The sequence below is a fragment of the Dermacentor variabilis genome, chromosome 8, assembly GCF_050947875.1.
Source record: "Dermacentor variabilis isolate Ectoservices chromosome 8, ASM5094787v1, whole genome shotgun sequence".
NCBI lineage: Eukaryota > Metazoa > Arthropoda > Arachnida > Ixodida > Ixodidae > Dermacentor > Dermacentor variabilis.
This window is the reverse complement of record NC_134575.1, coordinates 150,691,960-150,717,138: the sequence shown is the minus strand read 5'-3', so window position 1 is coordinate 150,717,138 and position 25,179 is coordinate 150,691,960. Positions and strand designations below refer to the sequence as shown.

The 25,179-nt window shown below is 44.2% G+C and overlaps 1 protein-coding gene across 1 annotated transcript in view; it reads right to left on the bottom strand.

Moving 5' to 3' along the window:
* Positions 1 to 25,179, bottom strand: part of LOC142590670 (uncharacterized) — a 58,916-nt gene continuing 33,737 nt past the window's right edge. The window contains exon 4 of the mRNA XM_075703071.1: positions 1 to 1,362. Coding sequence (XP_075559186.1) covers positions 707 to 1,362 — 656 coding nt within the window. The 3' untranslated portion in view covers positions 1 to 706. The remainder of the gene's footprint in view (positions 1,363 to 25,179) is intronic.

The following is a 25,179-nucleotide window of genomic DNA, read 5'->3' as shown; positions in this document are numbered from 1 at the left end:
TACTCAATAAACAAAGACATTTATTTGGTGCTCTGGTGAAACAGACAGCGGCAAGCGAGTTTATTCAACAATAAATTGCTCTCAAGAAGTAGCTATTTTAAAAGAAAGGTGTGAATAGATAAGGATCAAAATAGCATCCAGGATGAACCATATACATACCAGAACCTTGAGGCAACAAATACATGAATGAACCTAACAGAACAAGTTCATATGCACCAAAATACAATACCTAAAGAATTTGAAGAACTTGGAAAGCAATCATTTAGACCATATGTAGTGTAATAATAAACAAGACAATGTATTACATTGAACAAACATATTTTGTGGGGGTGTGCAAACAGTATTTTTGAGATTGAACGGAACAGTGCAACAAAGGAAATGGATCAAAGTTGAACAATTTTCGCATAATGACAGTCACAATATAACTGGATTTTACCGCATTCGTTATATAGAGGTTCAGCTGTGTTCCGAGTTTTTTCTAAACAATAACTTGGCTTTGTATGGGTCAATTTCCATAATTTCTTTTGCACTGTTTTATGACAGCTGAGAATAGATTTAGAGCAAACATTGTGCCCCAAAAAAAGTGTTCCAGGGCCGCTTTAAGAGCGTATGGAGACATTTGTGCTACATGATGCAGTGGTACACATGGAGCACGCTACACGTCAGTAGATTCCCAATTCAGGCTTAACTCAACATGGCTGTTGAGCTATTCTACAGTGTCATGGTGCAGTGCTCTCTTATGTCTGCTCAAGCAATCAGCCCGCACAAAGGACTTGGAGCAGACAGTGCAACGGTGTGGTCTGTCACCTGTATGAATGCGCAGGTGTTGCTTCATGGCACTCCTCTGCGAGAATCTCTGAGTGCATGAAGGGCACTGATATGGCTTCTCGCCTGTATGCGTGTGCAGGTGTAGCTTCATGGTGGACTTACGGGAGAAGCTCAGAGGACATGAAGGGCATTGAAATGGCTTCTCGCCTGTGTGGGTGCGTAGGTGTTCTTTAAGCTTGGACTTTTGTGAGAATCTCTGAAAGCATGAAGGGCATTGAAATGGCCGCTCACCAGCATGGACGCTCAGGTGCCCTTTCAGGGTGTTCTTTGACGAGAAGCACTGAGAGCACAAATGGCATATAAATGGACGCTGGCCAGTATGGTAGAACAGGTGCCTGTTTAGGGTGCTCCTTTTTGAGAAGCTCTGCAGGCACAAATGACATTTAAACAGACCCTCGCCAGTATGGACCCTGGCGTGTTCTTCCAGATGAAACAGTTTATCGGCCTCATAGTCACAGAGACGACATCGGTGGAGGCATCCCTGCTGCGAGTTGTCACCACTGGCTTTTAATGGAGAAATAGAAGGCCTCGATACTGCACAAATAAAACAAAAGTAGAATTTATTATGAAATGTGAAAAAAGAACACAGATACTAAACTAAGTGACCTTTTTTTTTCTCTTTTTGATTTGGGAGGTCCTGAGGGTCATTTCAGGCATGGTAGAACATACGGCATACATACTCAGGTCCTGACTGGAAGCTTACTATTACCACTAAAAAGAGAGGTTTACAATCAGTGCATTCTACTGGTGCTAACATATGGGGCAGAAACTTCAAGACTGACAAAGAAGCTCGAAAACATGTTAAGCACCGCACAAAGAGCAGTGGAACGAAGAATGAGAGGCATAACATTAAGAGACAGGAAGAGAGTATAGTGTGGATCAGAGAGCAAACGGGCACAGCTGATATTCTAATTGACATTAAGAGAAAGAAATGGAGTAGGGCAGGTTTTGTAATGCGTAGGTTAGATAACTAGTGGACCATTAGGGTTACAGAATGGGTGCCAAAGAAGGGAAACGCTGTCGAGGATGGCAAAAGACTAGGCAGGGTGACGAAATTAAGAAATTTGCAGGCACAAGTTGGAACCTGTTGGCGCAGCACAGGGGTAATTGGAGATCGGAGGGGGAGGTATTTGTCCTGCAGTTGACTTTAAATAGGTTGATGATGATGAAGATGACCGTGTTTGTGAAGTCCGCCTATATTTTCACTAAAAAATCAATTTTCAGATAGGTAAAATTTTACAAAACGAGAGAATGTGGACTATGAAGGCATTCTGATTTCAACCACCTTTATACATCTGTGTCAATAGCTTCGACCCAGATTGCTCCCTGTTCCTCAACGGGCACGAGGTTCGGTGGCACTTGCAGAACTTATGATTCTGTGGCACAACAACCTTGTCTAATATGAGACTTCATCAGTGGGTTTCTCCTAGTTGGCCACATGCCAATCTTTGGCAACATTTCCATAGCTTGAGATAGTAAAAAAAAAGCTAGGAAATACCGTATTCTTCTGCGTATAACCTGCCCACCCATACAGTCTGCTACCCCTTTCACAACAGCTCGGACTGCATGCAATGCTCAAATGTTTACGAAAACAATCTCCATTCGGGGATAAATGACTCGTCCATGTCATATCTTCAGCCAGTAAATTTGTTCACCCCTTTTCGTCGATGCTGCTAGGCAGTTGAGTACAGCTCATCATGATCAGAGTTCTACTTTGCCAGCGCCGTGTGCACTATTCGCTAACTACTAAACATAAAATGACGACCCGTAAATAGGAGGAGAATGAGCAACAATGAAGGAGGGAAGAAGAGAGCTTCACCACACAGAAGTTTGGAAGTAGGCAGGGGTTCTAAGAGATAACGAAAGTCTGAACAGTGGAGAACCTTGCCCTGAGATGTGGCTTCATGGCAGCGTGCGCTGGCAGGGCGCCACACCTTATATCAAAATTCGTGTAATCTGTATCCCGACTTTACTGCTAACTTTTTCATTCTTTTGGTGTGTGTTATATACACAAAAATATGGTAACTTCTTTTTGAGTGACATCTCAGCATTCATCATCCCAGAAAACTACTTGCCAACCTGGGCGTTACTCAGTGTCGTCCTTATAAGCTTAACAAAGCATGACAACTTCAGTTGCAGTTTTGCTCAAAGTGAAACAATCTGACATGTACTCTACTCCTTGTACTCTGCCATCACAAAATTGTGGGCAATGATTGCTGGAACCGACCAGGAAAGCTGCAAAGAAACATCTCCCTCCGCAAAGTGCAATGCAAATTAACACACTAGCATGTAAGAGTATAACCTAAAATACCCTAAACAGGTGGATGGATAACAAGGCAGGCAAGTGTGTACAACGTTAGTTTCTGGTTACATTTGGGTTCACCATCATGCTTGGTTTTTGCAAAGCATAGTTGAGCAATGAGCACTTGCAATTGTGTTGCACCTTCACATGAAGGAATACCACATAGACGTGGTGGCTGGAATGCACCGCAGCCTCATTACAACTAATGACCCTGTACCTTCCAACACAGCCAGCCGCAGCTACCTCCTAATATGGTGCAACACCTTGTTAAATTGTGGTGGATATCTTCTAAAGTGACTTTAAAGCTGACTCTATGACATATGGTCATAACTGTACTCTCTGCATACCTACCAACTCTCCTTAATTTTTCGTTGCGACACTTATGTCAAGCTTTATGAAAAAATAGGTTCAGTTTGGTGAAAACCTTTGAAGGAGCTGAAGAAAGAGGCTGTGCCAGATGACAAAAAATGCATATAAAGAGATGATAGCGACAGTATCTGTATTGCTGCTTTGTGGAAGTGCTAGTTGCCACATATTAGTGGGGTACTTGCTTCGAGCAAAATTATTTGGAGAAGTTCCTGATGCAAGTGAAGTCCTCAACAACAGTCACTGGAAAAGTCACTGTTATCTCAAGATTATGTGCTGCTTGTCATTCTCAAGGTGAATTATTTAACAAAGTGTGTAGTGGACAAAATAGGCTGAGGATGATGTATGCATCCTATAAATTGTGTTCACTCAGGGCATGCTTAAAAGGACAGAGAACTGCCCAGGAAATGCCACGATTTTGGTAAAAATGAGAATACCAACGAATCGCACATGCTGTTTGTGGTTTAAATAGGAATCACAATATTAAATTGGTACAGAAAGTCACTAAAAATGGCTTGCTTTGCAGTGACACTGTGGTATTAAGGCTGGATTATTACCAGGTGACCACACAATACTTACTATACAAAGCGCTCCACACCTATTGTTTAAAATCGCTTTTTTTTATATTGCATAGGAATTTGCACTTTACTTTAAGTGTATTACAATTTAAGGAAACGTTATGCTTATATGTGGCAATACTTACGAAGCAACAAGTAGAACTGTGCAGATCCATGGCGGTTCTACCATCATGGTAGCACACATTATGATGCTTCACATGCTAGTTTGCATAAATCTAAGTTCTGATTGTGCACTAAAGTTATTTTCTTGAGCCTGCTCAGATTTTCAAGAGTCGACACGCTTCCGAACGACAACATGCTGAACCACGCATCATGCAAAATTACTGTTCAATTACGAGTGTTGTTTTGTGTCCGAAAGATTGGCTTGGCTAAAAAAAGGGCTTCACTTGCATATGAAGAGATGATGGCGACAGTATCTGCCCAAGTGGTTCGACTGGAAACAACAACAGGATGTAATGGTTATTACGGCAATAATGTGGCATGGAACCATGGACTGCATGAACGTCATCTTGATAAACAAAAGATTAATTCGCTATGGCTATGGCCACACTCTTCATATGGTTCTCCCAAAAGCCCCCGTACAATTGCTATCGGACTTGAGTCTTACTGACCTTCAGGTAGAAAAATTCTTATAAAAAATGCTCTACAACACTTTCCGTGTAGCATTGCAATATTCAACACTTTGAGTAGCAAGCTTTCCATTGCAAAAAAGTAAAAAAATGGGTACCATATATATGATATATTGGACCACAAAAAACATATTGTAGCAGTCGAGAAAATGGAACAGCGAGGAATGGATCAATGGTGTTCCACTGTGTTGCAATTCCATGTTCTAATACATCAATTCACATGAGTAGCCTGTACTGCAGTGTCTTAAAAAGCCCCTCACCAGGCCACGAAGCAAATTTTGGTTACACACTGGAAGTTGCTACATGCCCTCTGAAGGAGTGTTCTACAGCAAGAATTTTTCAAATTAATACATTAATAGCAGAGACACAAATATTTGAAGTTCCACGAACCCATGATTTAGGACGCAAGCATTACCACCAACATGGACACTCTCTCCACTTGCCCCCTTCTAGCATTCACAAGTGAAATTTCTTACATTCTCTCATAGTAGAACAGGAAGATTGCGTGACGGATGTGTCCCGGCCCCACCTTCTTTCTTTCTTTCTGTTCCACTCTTGCATTGTTGCTGAATGGCGCATTTCCGGTGATGGTCTCACGCATGAGTTGTTGCGTTTGTCTCATTTTGCGTAGTGCCCAATTTTGTACGGTCTACATCAGAACACCTGATTAGTGGCACAAGTCACCAGCACTGAGGCAGACGCAAGTGGATCAAAGAGCACAATTGTGCATTGGACTTCGGTAAAAAATGGCAGATAGTTTCGTTTTCTACATGAAACGACTGCACAATGCAGGAACAGGCAGACGAAACAAACATATGTACCTCTAGCTACAGCACGAAGTAAAACAAAAACTCACAGACATTCGGTTTGTAGGTTCTATAATTTCTCTAAACTTCAAATCGTCTATTGAAGCAACAGATCAAACAAATGGCTGATGTTGCTTTGAATTATTCGCGAAGGCATGTGTCACTGTGAGTGATGTCACAGCACTACAATTTATGTACCGCCGCTTGTGAGATTGATGTCGATTCATCGATCGAGAATGCAACGTCAATTACGAGAAGGGAACATGGTTTTTGGTTTGAAGTTTCAGCCTTTTCATGGTGCTTAGTGGTGTAATACCTTTCAGACACAATCGCTAGTGTGCAATGTATGCACTGGGCTCGTCAGGTTGAAATGGCCGGACCTGAAGCCCTTTAAAGCTGCTCTTCTTCGAAAAGCTCTGACTTCCCTCCCATGTGCTTGCACTTAATGAGAGCGCACAGGATGCCAGTCATATAGTCACAACAGTCACAATGGTAGAGGCAGCTCTGCTGCAATTTCTTGTGCTTGACTATTGGTGAGAAATTATTATGCCTCCCTGCCCACAGAATCATAAAAAGTAATTGGATCAACCAATTGCATATCATTTTTTTCAAGATCCAATTATAGGGAAAAATCCTACACAATCTTCATTTATGGTTCATTCTTTACTTATGCAAAATAATCAAGATTTACGGTGTCATGGAGGAAATTAAGTTTATTTGCTGCAGCATGCATGTTAGGAAGAGATCACTAAAGTTGTATTACTCTACTTCTCTTTGGTCACATTAGTTTAATATAAAAAACCAAGAAAATGCAAAAGTAAGCCTCCTCTCAGCACAGTGAGCTTTTGGTACTCCACTGTTAGCACTATTCAATCGCTTTTGTTAAATGAGTCTTCAGCTTCACTCCTTAGTCATCAATCTTGTTCTGCTTAGTTCAATTAAAGTTTTGCAATCATTGCTTTCTTGATTATGTTTATATATAATATTGCATTTTGAAAAAATATTTTTATTTTTCCCTTCGGGTTAAAGTATGTTCATTTTTTGTATTTATTCTCACTAGAGCAAGAACTTTTGATATACATATGCATTAATCCTAATAGTACAGTCGACTCCGACCATAATGAACTTGCAACTGGGACTAATTAGTATGACATAGTTCTGTTTACTGCACTATACTGCTACACAAAAGACAAAATAAAACAAACTGACACACATTGTAAACAAGTGCGTAAGTTTCTCTTATTTTGTGCTTTGTTTAAAGGTATAGTTCAGTAAACAGAACAATGTAGACAGACACACAGTGCAGTAAACAGAACAATGTCGACAGACAAACTTTTTGACTTGTCAACGTCGACTGGAAATACTAACAACTCGCTCGAAAGTTCTTGGAAACTAGCAACCACTTTGCAGCACTGGCCAGAACACTTTTCACTATGGTCACAGGGACTGTGGAAACAAGCAGACAAGAACCATGGACAGCCCTCCCCTCCCCCCCCCCCCCCCCCCCTGCCCGCCAGAAGCAGTTTCGGACTATTCCCTTCTTAATGTAAGCTCAGATGCTGCAACGTCAGCTGTCATTTCTCTGTGCATGACTTGATAATTTCCACTTGCACGGTGAACGACCGATTCTGCCACTTCCCACTGGCTATCATGTAACAACAACAACAAAAAAAGCGAGAACAACACAACGAAGCAATGACGATAGCTGTGTGAGTGAGCGCAGCACGGCAGGCCAGGATCACTCCTTGTAGGGGGGGCGCCCACCCCTGGCGTGGTTGCACAGTTATATGGCGGGCTAGCTAGGCCCTATCTAGCTCACTGTTGTGGTAGGGCTGCACAGGCGCAGATGGGCTAAACAACTTTTTTTAGGTGGTGTTGGCAGCTCCCTCGCCCACAGTGCAGGAAAGCATACTTCTGGGGTATTATCGTGCTTTTTGAAATTCAATATATCAGTAGTGGCTGCTATTTTTGTTCGATGTAACCATAATTCTTGCAATACATTCTCATGGTAACTTAATGGTGAAAGAAATTGTTCTATATAAAGAATAATTCGATGTAAACATGTTCAATATTTAGTCAGGTTCAACCGCACACATCACAGACACGTCAAACCCTTCATCCTTGTAAATGCTGCGTCCCCTTGTAAGGAGCCTGTAGTTACATGTTGGTCCCACTGGGCTCCTAAATCATCACTCAAACCAAGCGATATCAATGAATGCACTGGTGTGTGGGGAAATGTTATAATATAGATCCCAAAAAATTTTCATTTTTATTTTCAGAGAACTCGATTATATGCAGTTACTAAAGATGCTGTTTTTTTAATGTGTATAATCTGTGAGAACATGCATTCCTGGGATGTTTATTATTACTAGAGCAACTGATGTTACAAGAAGATGACCCTCTCACAAAGACCCCACACTCTAGTTGTAAACCTTGACTAGGCTGTTACAAACTGCTCTCTGTATACAGGTTATACAGTACATAGTACACACCTGTGCTTCTTATCTAGAAAACAAAGCAATGCGTAATACTACCTATATACGTAAAGTCCTGCTGCATCATTGTTGATTGTTCACATGGCTCGAGCTATTTGTTTCATCAAAATTTGTGTCGGTAAGCATGAAAACAGTCAATAAGCTTAGCAAATACATCAATACTGCATACTGCAGAATAAAGAAACAGAAGTCCTTTACAAACTGGCAAAACCAAGTACTATGCCTCATAGTAGGTTAATTCAATACAAGCAGTGCACTCCATCCATTATTGTGAAAGCCAGTATTAATGTGCCAGAGTTATGCAATTAAGAGAGTAAGAGTGAACTAAGGCCACAAGCACAGCAAAAATAAATCATATGTTAGTTATTCACGAGGAAATCGGCCTGTACACCCAAGACGAAAACGCAATACCCAAAGTAAACAAGATCAAAATCCTCGGAATTATCATTGAGGCCAACGGAGCTAACGGCAAAACCGTGAGAAAGATCAAAGGCAAAGTCACTAGCGCCATGAGACTCATAAAGAGGATAACCAAAAGACACATGGGCATGAAGGAAGAAAACGTCAGTCGACCGATCCACTCTGTTGTGAGCCACATCGCCTACGTAGCCGCCTACCACAACTGGTACGTTGCGGAAAAGAACAAGATCAACATGCTCATAAGGAAAAACATACAAGATAGCCCTTGGCCTCCTGGAATCGACGAGCACTGAGCTCCTGGCCCAGCTGGGCAGACACAACACCCTGGAAGAAATAGCCGAAGCACAACGCATCTCACAGCTCGAACTCTTGTTGACCACCACGACCCGAAGGAACATTATGAGCAAGCTCGGCATAACATACCACAACCAGCACGGCCAGAAGATGCAAATCCCTAACAAAATCAGAAATACCGTTACGGTGGCAAACATCCCAAGAAACGTGCACCCCTATTACAACTGAGGCAGAAGAAAGGTGAGAGCCGAGGCTTTTCTCCATTCATTCGGCAGGGAAAGAAATGCGCGCTTTGTCGACGCAGCCGAATATCCGAATGGCCAAAATACACCGCCGTAGTCATAGACACATACTCCAAAATCAGAATCATATGCAGTGTTTACACCAAACACTCGGAAATAGCGGAGGAAGTAGCGATCGCACTGGCCATCACAGAACAGGAATGCAAAGTCGTGACAGTAAAGAATTATGCCAAAGGTAGAATTTCCAAGGAAGCCCTGTCCATTCTGGCCAAAGCGGGCAGATCCAAAACCGCGAGCTCGAGGATATTATGGTTCCCTGCGCACGTCACCACGGAAGGCGAAGCGCTCCCGAACCTAAACGAGACGGTGCACCGGACGGCACGAGACATGACCTGCTGCGCCGAATAGGGCAACGCCTCTCACATGATCGCGAACACTCCTCGCACAGAACGGGACAGGCTACAATTACATAACCAGTGCATATTCAAACGCCAGAAGGATATACCCACCGCCGAGTCCGAAATTGAACAGGAGGCAGGCCGTTGCCTGGAGACAGCTCCAGACGAACACCTTCCCTAATCCATTCCATCTGAAACGTATCTTCCCAGATAAGCATCAGGACGACACGTGCAAATTGTACCCGGAAGAGCCAGCAACACTCAAACACATGCTGTGGCAGTGCAATGTAGTTATAGGAAGGATGGCAGTTGCTCCAGAGACCCTGTCGTTGAGGTGGGCCGCCGCTCTGTGCAGCTCGGACCTAGGAATCCAGATGTGGGCAGTCCAGCAGGCACGTGAGGCAGTGTTGAGGCAGAGCCTTGACGTTCCCTCGGGAGACCTGAGCCTGGGTTGCGTTAAACCTTGCCGGACGTACAATAAAGTTGTATCCATCCATTTATGTTTGGTACTCACCTAGTGCTAGGTGTGCAATGCCTAAATGGGTCACTAGCTTCATGGTGGTCGCACGTTCAGTTTAGTACAAGGAGGTTCACTCTTGCTGGTACAAGTGCAGCAAGCAAAGCACAGCTAATTTTTGGCTGTTCAGAAAGTCTGCAATTGGTGATAAGCAGAAGTGCTCGTTCCGCAAAGTGAACCCGTATTTCACATGACATACTTTCCCCAATTTTTGCAGTCACTGTTTATCTAATTGTTTATCTTATTGTTTGCATATTATTTTTTTTATTCCTTAGCCCACTTCAAAACAGCACAATTATGTACATTAGGGAGTTTTAGAATATGGGCCCCAAAAGTTTTGGGCTCTAGGGAGCTTTATGGGTGTTAGCTTTGGGCAACGCAGGAGTGAAGACTTTAGAATAGGGCTTTGCAATTGCGGATAGCGTCTTGCGCTTGCAGCGACATTACAGCATTAAAAAAGGGTATTACGAATAATAATATATATCATTTTATGAAAGGAATAGTAATTTTGACTTCCATGTTTAATTACAATTTAGAGGTTAATCTATCAGCAGCAACCAATTTCTTGCCCACTTGGTTGACTAACCAACTTCACGTGATTTCACTAGCCAATTTTAAGCCGTGCTTGGCCTACACGCCATGAAATCGACAATCGAATTCAGAATCAGTGACATCTAATGAATCGATCTTCATTGCCCAGGTTAGGTTAGTTGAGAGAAAGCGATAAGTGCAGTCGTTTCTCCTAGCTTACGAACTTCACGCGTTACCATGAATCGAGCACAGTTTGGTGCTAGGTTAGAGCAGACGCTTCAATGGGTGCCGTCATGTTTGTTGAAGCAAAGCTTATGGGGAAGCTTTTGGCGCTCCTGCTAAATTGGTGAAATAGCATGCCCAACGCAAAACCCAAGCACAGTTTACGTCTCATGCACGCGCAGTGTCTTCAACAAAATAGTCCCAAAATATTTTGGTATCCTATTCTAAAACTCTATTACTAAACGACTATATTATTTCACATCTCATTCACTAGGATCTACTGCTGCTGCTTCTTCACTTTCTTCATCTTCTGACTAGAGCTATGACTTCGAAATCGCTAGACTCCCGTTGTTCTAGACCGCGCTTCCATTGCATCTCGGTCCTTCTAGCTCGCCGTTCAGCTGCAAGAGAATGAGAAGGACCCGCTTCGTCCATACTACTTCCCAGTAATGAACCACAGGCTGTTCTTTCCAAGTGCCGATACAGAAATGATTATGTATCTCTGTGAGCACCGAGTTATGTCGGGCACTGAAGCCATCCGCTCCATGCCTCGCTACTTGTGCGAATCGGCACCGTGCCAGCTGTGCTGATGATGTCATTCGCAGCGCCACTTGCCTATTCATATCTAGGTCATCCATCATCCCCTGTGAGAGCTGCGCCACTGACCTCATTTTTGGTGCTGTGCCAATTTTAATTCATACATGAGCATCGCAAATCTTCAAAGTGGGGGCATATATGCTCATGTGTAATAAATTATTTAAAAAGCAGACGAAGATGGTCGTCCTCAGGTGGGCGGCGCCTGCAGTCCAGGATGCCATGGCCCCTCAGTGCTCATCGCACTCTGTCGATCAGTCAAATCTGGTCCTCCCACTGCTCCGAGGCAGAGCGTTGCGGGATGGGAAGCAGTATCATGTGCGCGCACTGCAATACCATATGCTAGAGAGTACATGGCGTGGAGCATTCTTTGCAGGCGTAGTCATAGCATGTTGGATACATCTCGTGGAACAGTGTCCTATGTGTAAATGTGTTTGTCTTTAGTCTTCTCCGCACAATGGCATCCTGTATCAATTTGCACCCACCGTGGTAGCTTAGTGGCTATGGTGTTGGGCTGCTAAGCACGAGGTCATGGGACTGAATCCTGGCCACGGTGGCTGTATGTTGATAGGGGTGAGATGCAAAAAGTCCGAATTATCAGTCGTTGACTGTATAATTCTGTGTGCATTTTTTCTTTGTTACCTCTCCAATCTGTATTGCCTACAGGCCTTCAAAGTCTGTGTAGCAAATTAAAAATAAATAAAAATTATATATAAGGCACATCGTGTATAAGGTGCACCCACATACTCAATGTGATAAAACGTGATTATGCACACTTGTAAACACATTCCGAAAGGTCCCACCTACACATATTGGGGCACTAAATTTCGTATAACAAAATTAATACAAGCTGCGAATTCTTGCAGAATAAAACTTGTGCAGGAAACCAACATTTATTGCACTTCCGTCAAGGCCACTAAAGCCCTCTTTGTTCGAACAACTATCAAAGAGTGCAGCTACTTCATCCGACAGCATCGTTGGGTTACAGTCGTCAGCCCCTCAAAAACATTTAGACCAATTTTTAAGCACTTTGAAGCATGCCACTGGCATTGGCTATGTGGTGTGGGCCTGTTCAGGATGTGCATACAAACAATGATCACGTCATGCTTGCTTGAAAACACGCACAAAAAAGTGACATGCTAACTGGAAGCCGAAAGTACTGGACTGCTGAGACTTCTTGCACAGGCTCCTGATGATAATGATAACCAAGTGCTGCTTGCATGGTTAAAACAAAGGCGTCGGTGCAAAGAACATAAGCGCTCACAATTTGGGGCACGTTTGTTGTCAAACGCAAACCTTCCTAGCACGTTTAGACATGTGCTGCCTACACATACTACGCCAACGTAGTGCTGATTAACGATTCTGTTCTCTACAGCAGCAATACTTAAAAAGGGGTTCACTAAATTACTTTTAGGGTCCACGAACCCGCATGCGCAGGTCGAATTTGAGAGTGAAGTGTGTGGTGCATCACACCTTTCGCAGTGCTAAGTAAGGCAGCAGTTTTCACCATGTTAATCAAAAGAAGCCGCAATCATCATTGCTACCACATGGCACTTGGTACGTACCAGAAAACCTTTCTCTCGGTAGCGTTGACAAAGTCCTTGTTGACAGCCTTGTTACACTAGCATTTGGTATGACCCAGGCCAATTATGAGGGTACAAAGACTTTCCCAAAGTTCGAGCCTGTGAAAATCAGTGGCAAGCCACAATATGTTTTGTGTGGCGAAGTGCTTGCTCAAAGCTCCCTATGACTGAACCAAACTAGCCCACCATCTCTGGACAAAGCACCAGCCTTTTAAGACAAGGACCACAACTTCTTTAAGATTCCAGAAAAAAAAATTTTTAAATACGAAATTTTTTGCAAGTCAGTCATTTCATCGGCGCCTCCCTCTTGATGATTTTCCTTTTTTTTTCAGGCGATTTGAACAGATTAATATCGAGATTCTTCTGTAAAAATTTGCACTGATGAAATGTATTAACTTCATTACATTTTACTTTCGTATTTTTTTACAGCCACAAACCGATTTTTGGCACTCTCAACAGGTCGAGATTGTCTACGGAAAATCAGGCAGTCCGAAGAAATGAATTCGCACAAAAAAACATCTTTTTTGTACCGAGTGGCTTAAACAACTCGTCAGCCTGTTTCTGTGGGGCACTACGTTGTCATACCGATAGGTCAGCTTGCACGTCAGTGAAGGCGACATTCTCGATGTAAATAGCTGAAAGCACTGAGCACGCTCACGTTCAGAGTTAGTCGGCAGCAGTCACTTACTTCTCACTGCCATAGCGTGAGTAATCATCTTCCAGCACCTGGCTAACTATTTCGTCCTTGGTAAGTTCAGCACAGAACTCGATCTCATTCTCAGTGTTGGAGAACTGCTCCAGCACCACTTCCATCGGAATGACAGCTGCTGCATGCAAATGCTCAATGAGGTCAGCAGATAAAGGGAGGTAACATTGAAGAATTCCATAGCATTAATGAGAGGGTGGCAGGTCTTGTAGTAAAACTTAATAAGAGGTACAAATTGAAGGTCGTACAGGTCTACGCCCCTACATCCAGTCATGATGATCAGGAAGTCGAAAGCTTTTATGAAGATGTGGAATAGGTGATGGTTAAAGTCAAAACAAAATGCACTATAGTGATGGGCAACTTCAATGCCTGGGTAGGCAAGACGCAGGCTGGAGACAAATCAGTGGGGGAATATGGCATAGGTTCTAGGAATAGCAGGGAAGAGTTATTAGCAGAGTTTGCAGAACGGAATAATATGCAGATAATGAAAACCTTCTTCCGCAAGCGGGATAGCCGAAAGTGGACATGGAGGAGCCCAAATAGGGAGACTGGAATTGAAATAGACTTCATACTCTGCGCTAACCTTGGCATCATACAAGATGTGGACGTGTTCGGCAAGGTGCGCTGCAGTGACCATAAGATAGTAAGATCTCGAATTTGCCTAGACTTGAGGAGGGAACGGGAGAAACTGGTACATAAGAAGCTGATCAATGAGTTAGCGGTAAGAGGGAAAATAGAGGAATTCTGGATCAAGCTACAGAACAGGTATTCGGCCTTAACTCAGGAAGAGGACCTTAGTGTTGAATCAAAGAATGACAATCTTATGGGCATCATTAAAGAGTGTGCAACAAAAGTCGGTAACTTCGTTAGACAGGATACCAGTAAGCTGTCGCAGGAGAGGAAAGATCTGATCAAGAAACACCAATGTATGAAAGCCTCTAACCCAACAGGTAGAATAGAACTGGCAGAACTTTCCAAGTTAATCAACAAGCGTAAGACAGCTGACATAAGGAAGTATAATACGGATGGAATTGAACATGCTCTCAGGAATGGAGGAAGCCTAAAAGCAGTGAAGAAGAAACTAGCAATAGGGAAGAATCAGATGTATGCGTTAAGAGACAAAGACGGCAATATCATTACTAATATGGATGAGATAGTTCAAGTGGCTAAGGAGTTCTATGGAGATTTATACAGTACTAGCATCCTCCACGACGATAATGGAAGAGATAATAGTCTAGAGGGATTTGAAATCCCACAAGTAACGTAGGAAGAAGTAAAGAAAGCCTTGGGAGTTACGTAAAGGAGGAAGGCAGCTGGGGAGGATCAGGTAACAGCAGATTTGTTGAAGGATGGTGGACAGATTGTTCTAGAGAAACTGGCCACCCTGTATACGCAATGCCTCATGACCTCGAGCGTACCGGAATCTTAGAAGTACGCTAACATAATCCTAATCTATAAGAAAGGGGACGCCAAAAACTTGAAAAATTATCGACCGATCAGCTTACTGTCTGTTGCTTACAAAGTATTTACTAAGGTAATCGCAAATAGAATCAGGAACACCTTAGGCTTCTGTCAACCAAAGGACCAGGCAGGATTCTGTAAAGGCTACTCAACAATAGACCATATTCACACTATCAATCAGGTGAAAGAAAAATGTGCGGAATATAACCAACCCTTATATATAGCTTTCATTGATTATGAGAAAGCGTTTGATTCTGTCGAAACCTCAGCAGTCATGGAGGCATTACGGAATCAGGGTGTAGACGAGCCGTATGTAAAAATACTGAAAGATATCTATAGCGGCTCCACTGCCACCGTAGTCCTCCATAAAGAAAGCAACAAGATCCCAATAAAGAAGGGCGTCAGGCAGGGAGATACGACCTCTCCAATGCTATTCACAGCGTGTTTACAGGAGGTATTCAGAGACCTGGATTGGGAGGAATTGGGGATAAAAGCAAATGGAGAATACCTTAGTAACTTGATTGGTGATGATATTGCCTTGCTTAGTAACTCAGGGGACCAATTGCAATGCATGCTCACTGACCTGGAGAGGCAAAGCAGAAGGGCGGGTCAAAAAATTAATCTGCAGAAAACTAAAGTAATGTTTAACAGTGTCGGAAGAGAACAACAGTTTACGATAGGTAGCGAGGCACTGGAAGTGGTAAGGGAATACATCTACTTAGGGCAGGTAGTGGTCGCGGATCCGGATCATGAGACTGACATAATCAGAAGAATAAGAATGGGCTGGGGTGCGTTTGGCAGGCATACTCAGATCATGAACAGCCTCCCCCCCCCCCCCCCCCCTCAGGTTGCCCTTATCCCTCAAGAGAAAAGTGTATAACAGCTGTGTCTTATCAGTACTCACCTACAGGGCAGAAACCTGGAGGCTTATGAAAAGGGTTGTATACTTAAATTGAGGACGACGCAATGAGCTATGGAAAGAAGAACGATCGGTATAACGTTAAGGGATAAGAAAAGAGCAGATTGGGTGAGGGAACAAACGCAAGTTAATGACATTTTAGTTGAAATCAAGAAAAAGAAATGGGCATGGGCAGGACATGTAATGAGGAGGGAAGATAACTGATGGTCATTAAGGGTTACGGACTGGATTCCAAGAGAAGGGAAGCGTAGCAGGGGGTGGCAGAAAGTTAGGTGGGCGGATGAGACTAAGAAGTTTACAGGGACAACATGGCCAATTAGCACATGACCGGGGTAGTTGGAGAAGTATAGGAGAGGCCTTTGCCCTGCAGTGGTCGTCCTCAGGTGAGCGGCGCCTGCAGTCCAGGATGCCATGGCCCCTCAGTGCTCATCGCACTCTGTCGATCAGTCAAATCTGGTCCTCCCACTGCTCCGAGGCAGAGCGTTGCGGGATGGGAAGCAGTATCATGTGCGCGCACTGCAATACCATATGCTAGAGAGTACATGGCGTGGAGCATTCTTTGCAGGCGTAGTCATAGCATGTTGGATACATCTCGTGGAACAGTGTCCTATGTGTAAATGTGTTTGTCTTTAGTCTTCTCCGCACAATGGCATCCTGTATCAATTTGCACCCACCGTGGTAGCTTAGTGGCTATGGTGTTGGGCTGCTAAGCACGAGGTCATGGGACTGAATCCCGGCCACGGTGGCTGTATGTTGATAGGGGTGAGATGCAAAAACACCCATGTACTTAGATTTAGGTGCATGTAAAAGAGTCCGAGGTGGTCTAAATTTCAGGAGTCCCCCACTATAGTGTGCCTCATAGTCACAACGTAGTTTTGGCGCGTAAAATCCCATTTCTTTTTCCTTTCATCAATTTGGGGTGCGATGGAAGAAACCATCTGCCAAGTCTGTAAAGTGCCACAATTTCGGTATATCGTCTAGGTATGCCTTCGTCCAGGCCCTCCGCGGTGTGGACTCCCAGTGGGTTGGCTGGGAAAGCGAGTTCTGAGGCTGCGGCATGTGCTGCCATGTACCCCACCAGGGAGTCGTGCCCTTGAGTCCAAACTATGTATAGATTGTTTAATTGGTGAGAAGGAATGTAGCCTAGAACCAGCACACCCCGCCACTCTCCTCCTTGTACTGGTGCGTGCAGATCGCCATTTCTCCCATTAGGAGCTTGGAACAGTAGTGGTTTTATTGCAAATTAGTCTGATTCTAAAGTGTTCTGTCTGTGCTTGCTACGATGTCAGATGACTGAAACGTCAAAGGGCTACCATGGTGCTGTATTCAGCTGCAAAAATAACTTTCAGAAGAAAATGTGAAGTGTTTCTTCAGCCGCAGTGACTTCGTGGACAAGTGCCCACTTCGGATTGCCAGCATAAACAGAAAGGAGTTGATGACATCAGCTTCGTTGCATGTATGTTCAGAAAATTTTTTTTTCCGGTTAGTGCACGGCGACAAACTCAAAAGTGGGATCTGAATGAAAGGTGCATATTCGAGTCGGTCAGCTGTTGTGAATAGCTGAAGTCAACTATTTCTTCATGCATGCACACTAAAGTTATCCTGTTTGAATGTCTTCTAAGATTATCATGCTTGGTAACTAACATTCTGGTGGAAGTTGACCTAGTATGCATCAAGAAAACAGTACGTGCTGACTAAGAAAAGGAAGGTGTTCTTTTTAATTCTCTAACGTGTGCCAGCTACCCCTAATTCACATGGTCCTCCCATGAATACGATTCTCACCGGCAAGCTGTCTGGCCAACGCCGCACATCGCGTGCTGTATTACTTCAGAAAATAAAATTGCTGTTGCAAAGAGCAGCTAATGTTTCAGCTCACTTGTGTCGGCAAAGTGCCCTTGCACAGGCACCACTCGAGACCTAAGATTGCGCATATTCTTTCAACACATTGCATGGATCTGGTTGATTCTGGCATATTTGCGGCCACTGTCAGGCTGTTTTAACCATGTTGATAGCTCTTCTGGTCGAGTTATATTGCAGTTCTTTATTTTGTAAAGGCAATCTAGGGTGCCGGGTAAACAATGCTTCAGAAATCACACCACAAAAAATTTTAGGAGCACAAAGGCTAGCAAATCATGTTTCCTGGGAGCTTTTCAGTTACCTGCATTGGAATGTACACTGGTGCGGCAAGCCGCATGGCACACGGAGACCTCTTATTGTTGTCACCTGAGCAACCCCATAATAGGGTTCAAGCGTGATAGGGATATGAGCTGGTGAAGTTGTGATGAGTAGCACATGATTGAAGTAGATCGTCAACCACACGAGACAGGAAGTACCGACCGCGATCTGTGACTAGGTGACGTGGAGTACCATGTTGGAGGATGACGTCGTACAGTAGGAAGTCTGCCACATCCGTGGCGCAGCTGGTTGGCAACACTTGAATAAGTGCATATCGCGTGGTATAATCTGTAGCAACTGCAACCCATTAGTTGGCTTTCATGGAAATTAGAAAGGGGCCGAGCAAGTGCAGGCCCACTCGATAAAACGGTTTCGTTGGAATGTCAACTGGCTGAAGGAGACCAGCAGGTTGAGTCACAGGTTTCTTGAGCTGCTGACACAGGTCACAAGATGTTACGTAGTGGTGAACGAAACTATAAAGGCCCTTCCTGAAGAAACGTCGTCATATGCGATCATAAGTTCTGGACACATCTAAGTGCCCAAAAGTTGGGGCGTCATGAAACTGGACGAGGACACCTATACGTAGACGACGCAGGACAACTAGCAGGAGTTCTGCGCCGTCGGGGGTGCATGTTGTGGTAGTAAAGAATGTTATCCTAAACCAAGAACATGTTGAGTGAGGAGTTGAGGGTGCCCGATTGCAGACAGTAAACAAGAAAGAGCAACGATGGATCTCTACGTTGTTCGTCGGCCACATGGATGAAGTCTGTGATTGCTAAGACGTAGGTGTCGGGTTCTGTTCCAGAGGAGTCAGATGGTTCTATGGGGTGACAGGATAGGCAGTCAGCGTCAGTGTGTAACTTGCCAGATTTGTACACAACAGAGAATGTGTACTCCTGTGGTCATAATGTAGCCATTATTTTGTCAACCCGGATGGTAAGAAAGGAGCCTATAATCGCACAGAAACACCAGATTTCACCAAGCCATCTTTAGTCTTCCCTGCCAATGAGTGCTGCCATCTTGTTATTGTTCGAAAGCTCAAAGTTTTGTCTTTTCATTCCCGCCCTCCTGACCTACAATGGCCACATAGAAAAGGATCAAGCACCAGGGGCTGGTCAGACAAAGTATACATTGCAAGTAGCCCTGCTATTGGCTCATAGTGCCAGCACGCTGAGAGGCGCCTTATGATTGGCTGTTGCTAGAGCAACAGTGCAACATTGCTGCCGGTGGCATTGCTAGGCCTGCGCTGCTAGGCCTGCTTTAAGGTTGATATGCTGTTTCTGTGTTGAAGACACCATGATTGCAAGCAGCAGTTATTCAATGCTTGATTTAATAAGAAGTTTAAAACTGGACTCGCATACAGAAAGCAAATCACAACCATTATCTCATCATATGGCAAGAAAAAGGAAGCGTTTTCTTGTAAAGATCAGATGAGCTGGTGATCGGATTGCACCGGACCATAAAATCCTTCGATGTGTCATGCAATCCCATACTGCATTGGCAGTTTAGCTCTAGCAAAGCAACGCTCTGTGTCGTGGTGTCATGGATTACGCAACAATGCAGAATGCAGGTGTTGCATACATGCCATTTTACTTGGCTACCCATACAGGACCACATAGAGTGCACTGGTGCTTGCTCTAGCAACTCTCTGCACAGCCGCGGGTTCTTGCAGTCCAACTCCATTTAGAGACTAGGTTCATCCATAACGTCACAATTAGTGGAGACGGTGCATGCGCAGCACCTAGAAACGCAAACAATACAGGATAGTGTGCATGATGCGCAATTCGTGTTGAATACAACATGGATCTTGTGCACATATCGTCAACCGTGGCAAGTTTTGCGGCACAAGTGTCGTTTTCATACTCTGAAAATCAACGCTGTTACATACGTGCAGGAAATTTTTGCCCATCTTTTAAAAAAATCTGATGGAGGGGCCTTTGGAGATGGAGGACGTTTCACTGAACCGGTTTCAATAAATTCAGTTTCATTGTGTTCACCACAAGCTGAGCTTCATTCTAAAGCCTTTGTTTTTATTATAGGCTCGATAGATAAGCTTTCCAGCACTTGCAAAACTTTTAATGCAATTTTCTCAGCATCTTTTTTTTTTTTTATGTGCCTCTGCCTTATGGAAGTTTTGAGGATGTCTCCACGAAAGAACTTAAACAAACTTAGTATCAATGTTCTCAGTAAAAACTCAACTACAGGTATAAGGTAAAGATTTCGTTTTCGGTGAAGCTGTTAGCCTCTCAGTAGTCGGCCCTTTTTGTGTCCGTCCATGAACAGAAATTTATCATCAGCAACAGCTCATCCCCTCAAAATGCAGAAGCTACAAGCACACAGAAAAGTGAAACCAGGGTGTCTACCAAGTTGACATTTCCAAATTCCCAGAGCTTTCCAGGTTTTCTCTGGGTGCCCTTGCAAAACTCCTCAAGTGAAAAAGAACTTTGTTTTATGTCAAGGCGGGCTGACACCCTGTTGCCCAATGCTGTGACTCTCTAGTAGGCATGTTAAAAAATAAAAATACAGCTTAATCAAGTTTGAATAGTAAGGAGTAGTGTTTATATTATTTAAATAAAAAAAGAAACAGAGGGAAGGCGGTTAGTAAAATGCACAATGAATAAAATATCTTCGAAAAAAAAATGGTAAACCCCATTCTAAATTTAGTCTAACATTTCCGAATACAAATGAAAAGAAGATCCACATAGCAGCAAATATTTTCGAATATGAGCTATTTCTATCAACTGATAGCAAGCTCAGTGGAATTAAGCCCGAAATTTTTCACAAGTGAGATTCTCTCTCAGCAGCTGATAAGTCACCCTCAACTGTCTTGACACACTCTCAGCTCGTGCACAATGCCTCAGTGTTGCATTTCACTGCTTTAAAGAGTTTATTTTGGTTCGGTTGAGAAACACCTGCATCTCGGCATGAGCCAACACTGTGTTTTGAGCTCGAGCTCTTTCAAAGAAGCAGCAGCATGCTTCCTTTCCTGTTCATTCCTCCATGTGTCGATCCTTTCTGTTCTCATTCTCCTTCCGCCATGCGTTCGCCCCACGGACCATTTGAAGCATCCTCTTGGTCAGCTGTACAGTCAACGTCCGATTTTTAAGGTTTCCTAGCCACCATTTGCCCTGCACCTCGTGGGCGCTGCGCTCCCAGCCGGAAAGTCGACGTATATCACTAAAGTTCGCCTACATACATGGTAGTGCTGTAACGTCGCTCATAGTGGCACGTGAATTGGAGAATTATTTAAGGCAGCATCAGTTATTAGTGTACCCTGTTGCTTCAATTGACTAATTAAAGTTTAGCTAAATGATAAAACACACAAACCGAATGGCTACGTGTTTTTGTTTTACTTTGCACTGCAGCGAGAGATGTACTTCTCTTTCGTCTGCTTGTTCCTACATCGTTCAGTCGTGCACACAGACAATGAAACTGTCATTTTTTACCGTGTTCTAGTACGCGATCATGCTCTGTGATCCGCTTGTGTCTGCTTCAGTATTCATGTAGCACTGACTTGAAGCGCTAGTCTCGTGTTCTCATGCACAGCATACAAAATCGTGCGCCGTGCAAAACGAGACAAACGCAACAGTTTGCATGCAATATCATGAGCAGAAGTGCACCGTACAGCAAAAAAGTGAGGGGAAAACAAATGAAGACGGGGCCCCTGACATATGAGTCACGCGATCCTCAAGCTCCAGCACGGGAGAACACAGGGAAAGAGTTTCGCTTGCAGAGGCTAAATGGGGCAATTGGAGAGAGTGCCTCTTGTGGCAGTGTCGTTCGCCTCCTGAAATCATGGGTTCGTGGCACTGAAATATTTCTATCTTGGTTATTAAATAACCAATCTGAACAATTCTCGCATATAACAACTTCTAGCATATAATCGAAATTTGATATGGGGCCTGATCAGGGGCCCTTTACGGGCTCAAATCGCCACAGGCACATCTGAAAACACTTTTGTAGCAAAGACGAATACTATAGTGCGCCATCCTCTCCAGCGCTTTTATTGGGTCAAGCTCTCGAGCGCTCTTCTCGGGGGATGCTGCTCATGCTGAGAGTCCATGCCCTGCACTGACAGTCGGCCCAACTACTCGTGGCAATAAACACTTTTACACTTTGAAGGCCTGCCAGAACACTTATTAGGCATATCAGTGCTCATACTGAAACAGGGGACGGTAGATGCATGCGTGTATAATTAACCCTTTGAGGGTCAGTGACATAAATGTACAGTGCCACGAACAAGTCCAAAATGGTCGGTGCCGTTCATTTACGGCGCTGTCTGTACGTTTAAAAAGCGCGCCAATTTCCTAACTTTTTCTTTTCTGTCATGTGCTGCCACTATGTGGGAATACAGGGAATTTTTTCACACACGTCCCTCTCTCGGTTTTCCTTGCATGGTTTGTTTTAGAGCTAGTTTGCTCCAGCGCGTCTATATACTACCATTCGCGCATTGGCGTGCGCACGGCCGGGCAGCAGTTTGGGTTTCGTTCCGCAGGTGGTTTACGCTTCTTGCGCTTGCAAAACTGATGGCTATCTCGTTACTAATTGCTCAAAGGGTGACCACTTGTTTCTCGCTCATTTAGTGCTCACAGGGGTGCGCATGGAAGGATGCCGCCATACATGCATTTCCATTCCCATTCCTTTTTTTTTTTAGAGACTCGCGAAAACTAATTGCCTCTGGTTGGCAATAAGATGAAGATTACTGGAAGTTTGCCACACGTTTTGCTTTTTTGATGGGAACACAACCACACAGTTTTCTTGAGTGTGCGCACCTATGCAGTTCGATTACGCTATGGACGTATATATTAGTATAAGAGCAGGAACATTTGAGTCTTGCCAAATATTCTCGTGTGAGAATTTTCAAAGCCTAGAACTATGTGTATAACAATGCATTAAATTTTTAATTCTTATAAGGTTATTCCCTTTTTTTATTGTTGTTATTCATGAATGAAGAGTACATATATAAACACAAAATATTTTTTATCACGTTAGGGTCACCCTAGAAAAATTACGGTAAATTTTTTTCTAAATAGGCCCCCCCCCCTTTCTTAAGAAGAATTGGCATCTGCAATAAAAAAAAATGAACCTTGGGCGGCCGCAAATGGCGTAGAAAATCGACCCTGAAAGAGTTAAGGAATACACACTGTGTCCCGTGACAATTGCCCTTTCCCATGCTTGTTATGCTTCACAGCAAGACTTCGCGTATGCTTCACCGCGTAACGCTGCTGTACTGAGGCGAAGATGACTTTCGGAAATCGGCATTATGCAACAAATTGTGCTTTCCAAGCTGCAAAGCCGACTGCAATAATCACAAAGGCGGAGTCGGTACCATTGCTGACAGCAGTGAATCCTTTTGATGAAAAACACGGCATCAAACGGCAAGAAGCTCAACAGTGAACATCGAAGGAGCTAGGCCCAGCATTGCCGCAGCGGTGGTGGCTACAGCTGCCAGCAGATCTGCGTGCGAGAGCGCCGGTTCGAGGCAGCGAGATAATCATGGACACTTTATAGAAAAGTGAGCACCCGCTGCCGTAGGCCTGAGGAAGCGTTCAGTGCACTGGGTGTGAGAGTATTTGCGTGGAAAACATTTCCTGTTGTCGCCTTGTTGCTACCTGTGCCATTGAGTTTGATCGCATGAAATTCAGCTTGCGTTGTTTGTTCAGTCATCTTACGTCATGTCAGAATGATAGAGGAAGAATGCTTTCCGCTTTATTTTTTTGGACACGGTATGCATTTACGACTTTTTGAGATGCTCGACCGCCAGTGAAAGGTGTAGAGCTCCCTGCACTAAACAACCACGATCGTGTGTAAGGCCCATCCTGGATGGGCATTTAAAGAAGAGGGTTATGTGAAGAACGTTATGCTCAATCTGGGCGCCAGTAGCCTGCAGGTGAGTCTTGTTTGGGCAGCTTGCGCCAGCCCGATTGGATTTTATATCGGTAGATTCACTCTTGCTTTTCTCTTCCTGCAATGTTGTAGGAGCTGAACTATATGCATTACAATGCACATTTACTACTGTGCAAACTATTACATGCATGCATTAAAACAAACCTAAAATGAAGCCTAGGGATGAACTCGAGTGGTTTAGGTAGATGCGAACACGCACAACGTGTCGCATCATCAGCTGTCGAAGCAGGCTGCATTCCGTCGGCTAGCCTTAGCTTTGTATCACTCACTTAGCTCGCACTTCGAGTGGCAGCATAGAATGACTGCAGACTTTTCGCCATATTTTCGAACAGATTGCATTTGTGTGATATAAATTGTCGCATCAAGTAGTCAATATATGTGCTATCGAATGTGCAGCAATGTGCTAGACGGTACGTGATTTTCAAAATCATCAGCAGCAGCAGCAGCCTGGTTACGCCCACTGCAGGGTAAAGGCCTCTCCCATACTTCTCCAACTACCCCGGTCATATACTAATTGTGGCCATGTTGTCCCTGCAAACTTCTTAAAGGGACACTAAAGGTTACAATTAAGTCAACGTGGACTGTTGAAATACCATCACAGAAACCTCGAAACGCTTGTTTCGTGCCAAGGAGAGACTTATTTTAAGAGAAAATGCATTCTGAAGCGTCCGCGTACCTCTAGCGCAGTTCAAATCGCCCGCCCTCCGATCGAGGAGAACTGACATCATGGTCTCATAGTGACGTTGCGCCATCGGTGAGTAGAACGGCGTCCGCAGACGGCGCTACGGCTTTTCTGCGCAAAACGCGAACGTGCGGCCAGAAACAGAGCCAAGACAGAGCCGACAGCAGAGCGAAAGCGGGAGTATGGTGGCTAGCGGAAGGAGAAACGAATTACGTCCCGCATTACGTCCCACGGCACACGGAGAGTCCGTTTTCGTTAAACTAGGCTGCGGCGAGCTCGCAGCGTCGTCGGCGTGGTCTATGAGAAGCGACGAGCCTTTTCGCACTCGCAACAGGGCATAAAAATGTGCGAATCGACGCAAAACTCGGCCTAGAAACGTGCTTCGCTACAGCCAGGGCTCAATACGACCTAAGCTGGCACGACCCAGATGTCGTTTCCCGCACCGCCACCAGGCGCCGCTACTATACCTCAAACTCCAGCGCAAGACGCCCATAAGCTGGTACTTCATTCTATGACGCTAACTT